At 51.7% G+C, this 12,414-nt stretch overlaps 2 protein-coding genes across 4 annotated transcripts in view; one reads left to right on the top strand and one right to left on the bottom strand.

Moving 5' to 3' along the window:
* Window positions 1–10,607, top strand: part of micall1a (MICAL-like 1a) — a 22,660-nt gene extending 12,053 nt beyond the window's left edge. The window contains exons 9-17 of the mRNA XM_056587068.1: window positions 76–524; window positions 668–1,095; window positions 1,846–1,980; window positions 3,385–3,511; window positions 4,957–5,047; window positions 5,606–5,679; window positions 6,091–6,205; window positions 6,612–6,658; window positions 7,140–10,607. Of these exons, the coding sequence (XP_056443043.1) occupies window positions 76–524; window positions 668–1,095; window positions 1,846–1,980; window positions 3,385–3,511; window positions 4,957–5,047; window positions 5,606–5,679; window positions 6,091–6,205; window positions 6,612–6,658; window positions 7,140–7,291 (1,618 nt within the window). The 3' untranslated portion in view covers window positions 7,292–10,607. The remainder of the gene's footprint in view (window positions 1–75; window positions 525–667; window positions 1,096–1,845; window positions 1,981–3,384; window positions 3,512–4,956; window positions 5,048–5,605; window positions 5,680–6,090; window positions 6,206–6,611; window positions 6,659–7,139) is intronic.
* On the bottom strand, window positions 7,821–12,414 carry c3h22orf23 (chromosome 3 C22orf23 homolog). 3 transcript variants are annotated; one of them, XM_056587072.1, is made up of 7 exons: window positions 11,960–12,376; window positions 11,784–11,868; window positions 11,268–11,330; window positions 10,690–10,869; window positions 9,860–9,994; window positions 9,455–9,570; window positions 7,821–9,246 (listed from the first exon to the last, which is right to left on the bottom strand). In XM_056587072.1, exons 2-7 carry the CDS (start codon window positions 11,866–11,868, stop codon window positions 9,181–9,183), a joined length of 645 nt encoding a protein of 214 aa, XP_056443047.1. In that variant the 5' UTR covers window positions 11,960–12,376; the 3' UTR covers window positions 7,821–9,180. The 3 variants fall into 3 exon arrangements, with proteins under 3 accessions (XP_056443047.1, XP_056443048.1, XP_056443049.1); XM_056587073.1 differs by having other exon boundaries at window positions 11,972–12,376; XM_056587074.1 differs by having other exon boundaries at window positions 7,822–9,246; window positions 9,455–9,555; window positions 11,960–12,414.

The following is a 12,414-nucleotide window of genomic DNA, read 5'->3' as shown; positions in this document are numbered from 1 at the left end:
GTGTGTGTGTGTGTGTCCTCCTCCCCGGTATGACACCCCTTCTGTGTGTTGTTGTTTGTGTGTCTTCATCTCCAGCCAATCAATTGACTCCCCTAAACCCAAAGACCCTCCCTGGCTTGCCCTGGTCCAATCAGAATCAAAGAAGAAGCCGGCCCCTCCCCCCCCGCCAGCTGGCCTGGCGACGCCCCCCCGCGCGGGCTCTGTGACCTCCCTGAAGGTCGCGGGGTCGCGACCCGGCCTGCCCCCCAAGCCGGCCCCCGCCAACCCCTTCGACGAGGATGAGGATGAGGAAGGCGGCGTCGCCGAGGAGGAGGAAGAGGCCGTTGCCGTGCCGACGGTGGCGGCGGCTGTCCACCCGTGGTACAGCATCACCCAGGCAACGGAGGCGGAAGCTGCGGACACGCCCTCCGGTGGGGGGGCCACCTCGCGCTCCTCCAGCCCCGGGGGGGGCGTGGCCAGGAAGAGGGCCGCCCCCAGGGCCCCAAGGGCCCCCCCGGCCCCCGAGACCCCGTCGGCCATCCCAGGTGGGTGGGGCCGTCTCCATGGGGACAAGGGGATGGGCAGCGGACATGTTGTGTTTTAAGTGAACCATTCATTAACTCCTCCCCCTTTCGTCTCCCTGCCTTCCCTCTGACTCCGCCCCCTTCACCCTCACCCTGACCTTCAGCCCCCCCTGACTCCCAGCCTTCCTCTTGCTCCCCCTCCCCAGCACTGAGCGCCGAGAGCCTCTCCTCCGGCTCGGACCATGGCCCCTCCCCCCGGGGCCACTCCCCCCGGGGCCACTCCCCCCGGGGACCCTCCCCCCGGGGACCCTCCCCCAGCCGGGGCCCCCACCTGGAGCTCCCCTTCACCAAGAGTGCCTCGGAGCCCTCCATCAGCTCCCCCCCCGCCTCCCCGTCCTCCTGCTCCGACGAGCCCCGCCTCTCTCTAGGCTCCTCCCCTGCCGACGTGCCGACCAATACCAGCTCGGCGCCGGCCACCCCTCAGACCAATCGGAGCGAGGCGGCGAGGAGCCCCAGGCATCCGCCGCCGCCGCGCCCCCCGACGGCGACCCCGAGCCCCCTGGCCTCGGAGACCCCCGCCGGCAACAGCAAGGTGAGGGCGGGGCCCAGCATGTGTTAGGGGGCGGGGCCGACCGTTAAGGGCGGGGCCCAGCATGTATTAGGGGGCGGGGCTGACCGTGAAGGGCGGGGCCCAGCGTGTGTTAGGGGGCGGGCCGACCGTGAAGGGCGGGGCCCATCGTGTGTTAGGGGGCGGGGCCGACCGTTAAGGGCGGGGCCCAGCATGTATTAGGGGGCGGGGCTGACCGTTAAGGGCGGGGCCCAGCATGTATTAGGGGGCGGGGCTGACCGTGAAGGGCGGGGCCCAGCGTGTGTTAGGGGGCGGGGCGAAACGTGAAGGGCGGGGCACATCGTGTGTTAGGGGGCGGGGCTGACGTGAAGGTAGAACATACAGAATAATGAATTAAAAGGGAGAAGTGTGTAGTGGAAATGTAGACTGCTGCTAATTCAGTAACAACACAAACAAGCACGAACACGAACAGAGCAACGTGTGGACAATGATAGCATACTGCCAAACATTCACCCATTCACGCACACATTCACGCCCCGACGGCGGAGTCAGCCCCGCAGGGCGACAGCCAGCTGGTCAGGAGCAGTCAGGGTGAGGCGTCTCGCTCAGGGACACCTCCACACTCAGCTAGGAGGAGCCGGGGATCGAACCAGCGACCTTCTGGTCACCAGCCGACCCGCTCTACCTCCTGAGCCACATGGCGCCTGTGATGGGGCGGGTCGGACGGTCGTCCGCACTCCACACTCACTGACGCTAGAACCGTGTTCCCCGCAGCGACCGTTTAAGGAGAACCCGTTCAACAGGAAGGCCTCTCCGTCTGACGGCGCCACGAAGACCAGACCCCCGCGAGGCCCCCGGCCTGCCAGACCGCCCGCCCCGGGACACGGCTTCCCCCTCATCAAACGCAAGGTAGGCTGGACGCGGACGCCATGAGGAACCACATCACCACCGATACCGATAGTCGATACTCCAGTTCAGGAATCGGTAAAGGCAAGGAAAAAATTTTATCTGAACATCTCTAGTTAGGACCACACAATAAAAGGTACCGGTCTGACAGAGCCTCACGTATAGACAGACTACTGGTACCACGTTTTCTGTAGGGCAATAATTGATTTTCCTGTTTTCCACCGGTCAAAGACTTGGTGATTTGTCCTCGCTGGAAGTTAGTGAGCTTCGACTCTTCCATCATCACTGAAAGCAGAAGGGAGACGTCAAATAAAACCACGATCGGGGCCTCAATAGAACTGACAAATCAACATCACGAAACAATACATTTACATTTGGGGCATTTAGCCGACGCTTTTATCCGAAGCATCTTACAATAAGTCCATTTGTCAGAAGAAAGAGAAACAACAATATATCTCTGTCGGTACAGTAAGGATGTTCATAGAACCAAGTGCCAAGCACTAACCATCACTAGGTTAACCCATTCCCCGTATGCAACACAGACAGCTAGGGTAAGACGCTACACAAGGCTAATTTCTGTTTTTAAGTGCCAGGACGTGCAACGTTCACTCAGTGCGTAAGAGGGAGGTTTGGCGGTGGGGGTTAAGGGGGGAGGCTTTGCAGAGTCTAGGTGAGCTCTTGAGTCTCTTGCGGAAGACCTTCGCTCACTCTTAGCGATGGGGGTACCAGGTGTCCAGCTGAAGTAGTTGAGCGGAGCGCTCAAGCCGGGGAATGTGGTCTGACCGACGCACACTCTGCGCCTTGACTTGGGTGGAACAGCCGCTGGAGCTTGTTGTGTGTTCATGGAGCGGCAGCAACATGAGTCTCTATCGGCCTTCTGCTCTGACAAGGGAGTGGATCTAGCAGACTGGGCCCTCGACGTAGACGAATGATGATGTCGAACAGAATTAGACCAGCTGTCTGCAGCCCGGCGCCTCGGTCACTTCATAACGGACGTCGACTGGGTATTGATAGACTCAGAGCTGGCGGTTTGGTGATGCATCATGTTTAGAGCAGGCAGCGCTTTGGATCAGGAAGAGGATGAGAAACGATAACGATCTATAACCACAGACTGGAGTCGTCTGGATAAGTGAACGGGCTAAACTGCTCAGTACTCAGTCACACGGTAGGATTAGTCGTATAAAGAAACCCTGCATGTTACAACACATGGAGTTAACTCATGTAGCACATGTTGGATAAGCTGCTGATTCATAGCTGTGTGTGTGTGTGTGTGTGTGTGTGTGTGTGTGTGTGTGTGTGTGTGTGTGTGTGTGTGTGTGTGTGTGTGTGTGTGTGTGTGTGTGTGTGTGTGTGTGTGTGTGTGTGTGTGTGTGTGTGTGTGTGTGTGTGTGTGTGTGTGGTGCCCAGGTCCAGTCCGACCAGTACATCCCAGTGGAGGACATCCACGATGAGATGAGAGGGTTGGAGCAGCAGCTGGATCATCTGGAGCAGAGAGGAGTGGAGCTGGAGACCAAGCTCAGAGACAACCCCAGCGGTACGCACACGTGGTGGGACCTTACCAGTACAGAGGGTCCCAGTACAGAGGGTCCCAGAACCAGTACAGAGGGTCCCAGAACCAGTACAGAGGGTCCCAGAACCAGTACAGAGGGTCCCAGAACCAGTACAGAGGGTCCCAGAACCAGTACAGAGGGTCCCAGAACCAGTACAGAGGGTCCCAGAACCAGTACAGAGGGTCCCAGAACCAGTACAGAGGGTCCCATAACGGTTACCAGTACAGAGGGTCCCATAACCAGTACAGAGGGTCCCATAACAGTTACCAGTACAGAGGGTCCCAGAACCAGTACAGAGGGTCCCAGAACCAGTACAGAGGGTCCCATAACAGTTACCAGTACAGATGGTTCCATACCACTTTTTTTTGCCCTTTCCGATTCCCTTCTCTTACGATGTGACCGCAATGTATTTTCGTGTAGCTTTTTTCAGAACTAGATCATTTACATTTATAATTACAATAATACATTTGTATTATTGTGTATATTTAATTTTTTTGTCAAGTTGTCATGTTTTTTTCCGACTCGGTTCCTCGAACACGCGCAGGTCGGATATGAGACGTTTCCCGTTCCGACTTTCCACCTCCGGCCGTTAACGAACGCAGCATCACGCCGTCGTGTTAGTGATGCTCTCTGCCTGGGTGGTAAATGAGCTCGCCATGTGATGGTATCTGATCGGGGCATGGACTTGGGTACTCACCGATAGCCTCATTTATGGCAGCGTCTAGGAACTAGAGAGACTGGTACCAGTATCGGAAATTCCTCAGAGAGCCACGCTGCAGCCGTGCAGAGGCAGTGAGACGGTGAAGTCTGACTCCAGAGGAAGGATGACCAGACAATACAAAAACTCCATGCAATCAGATAGAATCACATCAATAGAATCACAGCAATCGGATAGAATATGAAACGATACATGAGGGCAGAAACCAAAATGAAATGGCTGCAGCTTTAAGAATGAAACCTCCAAGTGGGTTGTAGTGATGAGGCTGTAACAGTGGTGTTGAGGTGAGAGGAGGGGGCTTTGACGTGAACTGATCTCATGTTCTGTGACGGTAGAGAGGCCTAGTAGAAGGGCTACAGTCTCGCTGCATGGGAGAGGAAACTGGTTTATCAATCTGGTCACTAGAGTTGGTTTGATTGGAGAGAGCTTGGTGTTATCTCTTGGTTTAACTCCTTCGATGGGGGACCTGCTAGGCTAACCCCCCCCCCCAAACACTCACTGGGAGGTCCACTGGGCGGGGGGGCCAGGGTAACTCACCCTGGCCCCCCCACTGGGAGGTCCACTGGTCCGGGGGCTAGGGTAACTCATCCGCCCCCCCCACTGGGGGGTCTACTGGTCCGGGGGGCCAGAGTAACTCATCACGCCCCCCCCACTGGGGGGTCTACTGGTCTGGGGGGCCAGGGTAACTCATCACGCCCCTCTGTGTTCCAGACGAGGAGGAGGAGCGCCTCCTGGTGGAGTGGTTCACCCTGATCCACGACAAACACCTGCTGGTGCGCCGCGAGGCCGAGCTGGTCTACACGTACGTCTGCCCCGGACACCGCCTGCCTGCGCACACACATCTTACAGCTTAGATGTACAGGGCAGTTCCAAGTCCTCAGACACATGTAACACAGTAAAGTCCAAATGGTAATCAAAGTCATAGTTAGAAAAGGGAAAGTGTAATAGTTGCTACACACCAATGAATGAATTTCTACATCTTCTCTTTCCCAGTGATAGATATTGCTTTATCAACATATTATCAACAACAGACTTCAACTTGAATAATAATAAAAGTGAATTTAGCTCAGAGGGAGTACAGAACAGTTTCCCACTCAAGTGTCCGGCATTTCCTCTCTGTGTGTGTGTGTGTGTGTGTGTGTGTGTGTGTGTGTGTGTGTGTGTGTGTGTGTGTGTGTGTGTGTGTGTGTGTGTGTGTGTGTGTGTGTGTGTGTGTGTGTGTGTGTGTGTGTGTGTGTGTGTGTGTGTGAATATTGCAGACATAAAAAGTGTGACAATAACCGAGGAGAGGAGACCGTTTTAAAGGTGTGTTGGGAGGTGTTTAGCAGCTGACTGGTGATGTTCTCCCTTGTGGCCCCAGGTCGAAGCAGCAGAACCTGGAGGAGAGGCAGGCCGACGTGGAGTACGAGCTCCGCTGTCTCCTCAACAAACCCGGTAGGTCTCCGCCCACAGACCCCGCAGAGGACCTGCATTACGACGTCGCTGAACATAGTGCCGCTCTCTTCGTGGGGGCGGCATGTGGCTCAGGAGGTAGAGCGGGTCGGCTGGTAACCTGAAGGTTGCTAGTTCGATCCCCGGCTCCTCCTAGCGGAGTGTCGAGGTGTCCCTGAGCGAGACGCCTCACCCTGACTGACTCGTGTGGCTGACACCGCCGTCGGTGTGTGAACGTGTTTGAATGAATGAATTATTCTTCTTTTAAATTTATAACATAAATTGTCAATTTAAGAATAGTATGTATAAGTCTGTGGACAAAAGGCCTTAACGTTGAGACTGCTGAAATCCCTTAATGGCATCCCAACATGGCAACCCAACCTGGCAATGTCTGCCCCCCCCCCCCCACCTCAGAGAAAGACTGGAGTGAGGCAGACCGCACCCGGGAGCAGGAGCTCATGGCCGACCTGGTCACCGTCATCGAGCAGAGGAACCAGATCATCAACAACATGGACCAGGACCGACAGAGGTGAGTCCATATGGCCCCCATAGCCCTCCTCACCCCCCCCCTCTGAAGGAGGGACCCCCCACTCTGAAGGAGGGACCCCCCACTCTGAAGGAGGGATCCCCCACTCTGAAGGAGGGATCCCCCCCACTCTGAAGGAGGGACCCCCCACTCTGAAGGAGGGATCCCCCCACTCTGAAGGAGGGATCCCCCATTCAGCGTTCCTTCTCTAGATTTCTCCCTAGCTAATTAAGGGAGTTTTTCCTGGCCCTCTTGGGGGCTAGGGTCAGGGGGTTCCCATACACCTATGGCCTGTTAAGCCCTTTGAGAATGTAGCTGATTATTACATTTATTGTAACTGAACCTTAGCCGTCCTTCCCATAGTCCTTCACACATGTTGTTACGCTAACCATCACATCCTCTGCTGCAGGGACGAAGAGGAGGATAAGCTGATGGCGGACATGCTGAAGAAGAAAGGTGAGATGCTGACTCTGCTATCCCCCTCCAACCACCCCCCCCCCCCCGTCACCCCTGTTGGAGCACTTTAATAACGGAGCGATCAGTGGAAACATTCAGTGCTGGTTCATCACTTTCTCGGAGCCTGTAAGTGTATTGCTGTTGGCCTGGACTAGGTGGGCCAATAACAATACACAATTAGAAATTGTTTTATAATCGAAAGGAATAAACCACTCCCAGTTAATGGTAGTTTAATCCGTAGGGATGTGTAAGTGCAGTTTAAAGGTCAAATCCCCCTTCTGCGTCCCGCACGCATCAGAGATCCGTGACGCTAATCTGATAAATATGCAAACATGAGTGTGAGCCTCCTCTTGTCTCTCCAGCCCTGCTTCGTGCTCCTCTTGTCTCTCCAGCCCTGCTTCGTGCTCTTGTCTCTCCGGCCCTGCTTCGTGCTCCTCTTGTCTCTCCAGCCCTGCTTCATGCTCCTCTTGTCTCTCCTCAGACTTCCACAAGGAGCCCGACGGCGAGGCGAAGGACAAGGAGAAGAAGAAGAAGAAGAAAGCGGCCAAGTTCAAGCCAATGAAGGTGTTGAAGCGCCTGAGCCACAAGGGGGACCCCAGCCAAACCCCCAGCCCCCGCAAAGACAAGAGCTGAACCCCAGGGCGTCCAAGGCCGTCCCAGGGCGTCCAAGGGGGGGGACGACTGGACCTCTCCTGTACAGTGCTAGCTAGAACCCCACCCGATGAGTTAAGGTGAACCCCTCCCGATGAGTTAAGGCGAACCCCACCCGATGAGTTAAGGTGAACCCCACCAGATGAGTTAAGGTGAACCCCACCAGATGAGTTGAGGTGAACCCCACCAGATGAGTTAAGGTGAACCCCACCAGATGAGTTGAGGTGAACCCCACCAGATGAGTTGAGGTGAACCCCACCAGATGAGTTAAGGTGAACCCCACCAGATGAGTTGAGGTGAACCCCCCCAGATGGGTTAAGGTGAACCCCACCAGATGAGTTAAGGTGAACTCCCCCAGATAAGTTAAGGTGCGTCCGAGGTGTAAAGCGGCCCAAACCTCGGTTCACCTTCTACCAGCTGGTTGGCTAAAAGAAAACATCATTTTTTGTGATTTTAATATATTTTCGATTTCGATTTTTTTTCAAAAGCTGTCTTAACAGCTGCAGCGTTTAAATATCGTCTGATATTTCTTTAACCGACTTTTAGATTTCATCGTAGGCTTAATTGCACAGTCTAACCCGTTCTCCTAATGCCTACCTTTTAACGATGCAACGAGTGAACACAAAACAAGAAGCAGAACACGGAAAGAATTCAACGTCATTTTAATCCCGAGAGACTCCCTCGAATGAACGGTTCCCCGATACGAGAGGAGGACGATTCCTTCGGTTTAGTAACATGTGGTACGAGAACGGTTACAAATTGTCCCGTGGTCTGAGGATGTACCAGCTCCCGTTGTGTCTGATGGTTTAGCGATGGTTTAGCGATGCTAGGCTACCCTTGTGTGTGTTGCAGTGCCCCTGTTTCTTTTTGCTGTGTTCTGTGGCATTGAAAGGCTGACGTTAATACGTGCTTTGATAAGATGTCCAATGATGACGGTGTGCATAAGGCTTGTAAAAAGAGTATTTTAATCCTACCAATTTCTATTTTGGTGTGTGACTAGAGTGTTCATAAACTATTTTGAATGTAAAAAAAAAAAAGACTAATCTGCAAATACCGTTTGATTTTATGTAGGGAAAGACTAAAAGACTTTAGGATTCAATGTTTAAGCTGCGACGAGGAGTGTCAGAATAGCCTCCCTGAATATGCAACTGTTTTAATTTATATTTTTACAACCTCGATGTGTTCTGCATCTGTTTGCAAACTGTTGCCTTAAAGCGTGTAAAACTGACCTCAGTGTTGACACTGTTAATGTTAATGACCGCAAGGTGCCATCTTATTTAAGTGTTCCTGTGTGTTGAAAGAAATGATTGATACTTTGTCTCTTCTTGTACATTTATCTAGCGCTTCTGTTTCTACGTCTATGAATTTGCCCTTCATCTTAAATGAATAATGCTCCATGCTCTGGTGTCTCTGGTCTCTACATACGTTTGTCTCTGGTCTCTCCATGCATAGCTGTTGAACAAAAGCCATCAAATTCTTTATTTGACAATCTCTCCATCTCCGTACGGTAGCCATATTTGACCCTAGCGCTGTGCAGGGAGATGCGTCTTGTCAGTGTCACACGGAAGCAAAGCTATGTGGTCTGGGCGGCTATGCGCAGCCTGTAGTCCGAGAGGACTCCGTACGTCTACTGGTGAAGGAGGCAGGGCAGCAACACGAGTCATGGGTCAATGGGTTGGGTCAACGTTTGCTTCATAGTCCTAGCATTTCTCCCAGTTTGGTCTTTACTTCTCCCAGTGCATCCAGTTCTCTGAACCGTTCAGGTCTGACTCATCCTTGCGAACACCAAGTGTCTCAGAGACGCGTTTAACTAGATGTTGTTCCTGGTTTGCTGCCTCTTCCATCTCCTCTTGGTCCTTTAATCCGATCTTCTAGGAGGTCATGTCTCTCAACGCAGCACTGCGGGTCTTATCCATCAGCTCCAGCTCTCGGATCTTCTACAAATGAGCAGGAGACATAAATAAATCCTTGCATTTCATTGGTCAAGGAAGATGCATTTTGATATAATGTGACTTGTAGCCTATTACAATTTAAATGATGGGTAAAGAAGCAGGGCCTGTTATGTATGTATGTATGTATGTAGAGAGCGCTTGGGCTGAGCTGACTGCAGACATGTTATGTCATTGAACACTGTACAAGATTTACCTGTGCGATCTCTGTATTGATCAGGTTGCGATAGAGCTTCTCCTGGCCGAGAGCTGTCATATCGGCCAGGAACTGCCTCCGTTCTTCAATCTCATCCACAACTACAGAAGATGGGGCTAAATTTAGGCACACTTACACTTATTATTCATTTGTGGACGGCTGGCAATAAATATAACCTTAGATCAAAAGATGAAGTCAGATACGATTATGTATCTAACTTTGTTATCATAGCTTTGATATACTGTGCTGTTGCTTGGAGCTTGAGTCGAATGTTCACATGGTTCAGATTAACGTTCCTAACCAAGCCTTCACTGGGTCAAGGGTTGTTGTAAAGGACCAGGTGTGAAGGCGAGAAGAAAACACAGTTATCCTCTCTAATCAACCAGTAGCAGGCTAGAGGCGTACCTTCCTGGAATCCGTCTTTCTCCATGGTCTCTGGACTCTGAGCTTCACTGCGGGAGGGTTTGGGTTTGGGTTTGGTTTCGTCTTTCCCTGTGGCGAGAATCGATTGCAGTCTGCTCTTCTCCTTTTCTAAATCTCCTACGAATGATAAAGCAGTTATGAAATAGCGTGACAATGAATCTAATGTCATACTACTCATGGATTTTTCCAAGAAATGTACTTGCATTTAATTGAAGTATATTATATATGTCAGTCATATCAGGGAGACGCAGATGTTTGCATTTTTTTCAGCTTCATTCATTTGAGTCTACAACATGAATATCAATCTACTTTTAGTTTTCCACTGGCTCACTGGCTCCCAGTGTGTTTCTAAGCAGTGTTGCTGTCTGTCCACTGTCTCCCACTGGCCAGGGCCTTCCTGCGGTATTGATGGTGTTTAAACGGGGAGCTGGCGTTCTTTGCTCAGCCGCTGCGATAGGACAGTTTATCTATTTACTTTTTAACCGTTTGAGTTGAAGGTGACCTGCGAAAAGAATTTATGAGCATCAGGTGGTAGCTTACACCTGGACTCAGGTCAAAGGTCTAAGCCACAGGCATAGACTGTAAAAAATCTAAATCTTGGTGTCTGTGCTGCTGGTCTGTTAGTTTGTTAAGTGACAAACAATATAATGCTTTTTGTGTTCTTTCTCCTGGACAACTGTTCTCGGTACAGACAATACAATACAGTCAGTGACGGAAACCTTCAAAATAAAAGCCCTATCGTTTCGCTTCACCATGAGCTCATCACCGCCTCCCTCTCTTTTCGTGGTGTCGTCGTCGCCGTGGTTACGTACGTGTCGGACGCGGGCGGAAGGCGTCACGGCGGTAGCTGTCTCCAGAGCGGCAGGTCTGCTCGCTGCGTCTCCGGGACGGGACGTAGTCTCTCTGCGGGGTCCCCGTGACCTTCTGCTCTGGCTGCTGGGGGCCCGGGGCCGACGACGAGGGGCCGAGAGAGGGAGGCAGGGCGGCCCCGTCTGCGGAGACCCAGAGGGGGGTTATCGGCGAGTACGCCAGTCTACGATCCGATCCGATACCGTCACGTGACTCACTTGCTACACAGGCAGAGAACGTCACAAACACTACGGTGCTACGCTGCGTCCGTTACCGGTCGGAGGAGGAGGGTCGGAATGGGAAACGCGTCATCTCCGACATACGTGCGTTCGAGCTACCATGACGGAAAAACAACTCGGCATCAGCCGATACTCCAGTTCAGGAATCGGAATCGGTAAAGGGAAGGAAAAAATAGTATCGGAACACCTCTAGTTAGGACCACTACACAATAAAACGTACCGGTCTGACAGAGCCTCAGGTATAGACAGACTACTGGTTCCACGTTTTCTGTAGGACAATATTTGATGTTACCTGAACTCACCGGTCAAAGACTTGGTGATTTGTCTTCGCTGGAAGTTAGTGAGCTTCGACTCTTCCATCATCACTGAAAGCAGAAGGGAGACGTCAATGAAGACGCAATAAAACCACGATCGGGGCCTCAATAGAACTGACAAATAAACATCACGAAACAATACATTTACAATTGGGGCATTTAGCAGACGCTTTTATCCAAAGCGATTTATCATAGGTACATTTGTCAGAAGAAGGAGGAACAACAATATATCTCTGTCGGTACAGTTAGGATGTTCATAGAACCAAATGCAAAGTACTTACAATCATTAGCTTAACCCATTCCCCGTATACAACAAAGATAGCTATCCTAAGATGCTACACAAGTGCAGTGCGTACATTAAGTGCCAGAACGTACAACATACAATAAGTGTGTACATTAAGTGCCAGGATGTACAACATACAATAAGTAAGTAAATTAAGTGCCAGAGAAACAAAACAATACAGACACAGATCATGAAGTACAGGTCAGAATATAACGTCCTACCCTTGAGCATCTTCTGTGTCTCCTGGCTGTATGTGGCCGGCCGGGAACAGCTCCACAGGCCTCCAGCCTGTCTCGGTTTCTCCATCTAATGGTTAGACGAACAAGACCCAGCAACGTTTAAACATCTGCTGTCTGCAGAATCAGAAGACGCGTTGTTTTAAACCTGAATTACATACCTAAAACCTTACCGCAAGATGTATTATTCAGGCATAAGTCTTCATTGTATTGATGACTCCCGCCACCGCGGCTCTTCTGCGAGACAACATCCGGCTGCTAGGCAACCGGCTGCCATGGCAACCAGACGCGGAGGCCGTGAATACTGGATCTCCACTAGATGGAGACAGTAAGCCACCGTTTTGAAACGGGACTCAATGGCAAATAAATTTTGTGTTTGCGTCACGACCCGTCCGTTGCTTATGAAGCGGACAATATTTTTGTTTCAATCTGAATCTCTATGAGGTGTTTGGGTTTTTCTAATTTAGCTCTAATCTTCCAGATCCTCAAAATAGCACATTTGTCAAAAAAACAACCACCCCCTGCCCCTCCGGTACCAGTACATACACTGCTGTTCGCTCAACCAGTTACAGTCAGAGCATGTGTTCAGCACTGACGTATCCCGTGTGCACTGATT

This window comes from Gadus chalcogrammus, chromosome 3, assembly GCF_026213295.1.
Source record: "Gadus chalcogrammus isolate NIFS_2021 chromosome 3, NIFS_Gcha_1.0, whole genome shotgun sequence".
In the NCBI taxonomy this organism is placed as follows: Eukaryota; Metazoa; Chordata; class Actinopteri; order Gadiformes; family Gadidae; genus Gadus; species Gadus chalcogrammus.
Note: the sequence above shows the minus strand (reverse complement) of the source record. Positions and strands in the feature narration are given on the sequence as shown.

What these genes read in the sequence shown, in the direction of transcription:
- c3h22orf23 (XM_056587072.1), bottom strand. Translation starts at nt 11,868, where the DNA reads ATGGAGAAACCGAGACAGGCTGGAGGCCTGTGGAGCTGTTCCCGGCCG. An exon ending in GAAAGACGGATTCCAGGAAG is followed by an intron (nt 9,571 to 9,859) that starts GTACGCCTCTAG and finishes GCCTAAATTTAG; the next exon opens with CCCCATCTTCTGTAGTTGTG. An exon ending in TCAATACAGAGATCGCACAG is followed by an intron (nt 9,247 to 9,454) that starts GTAAATCTTGTA and finishes GCTCATTTGTAG; the next exon opens with AAGATCCGAGAGCTGGAGCT.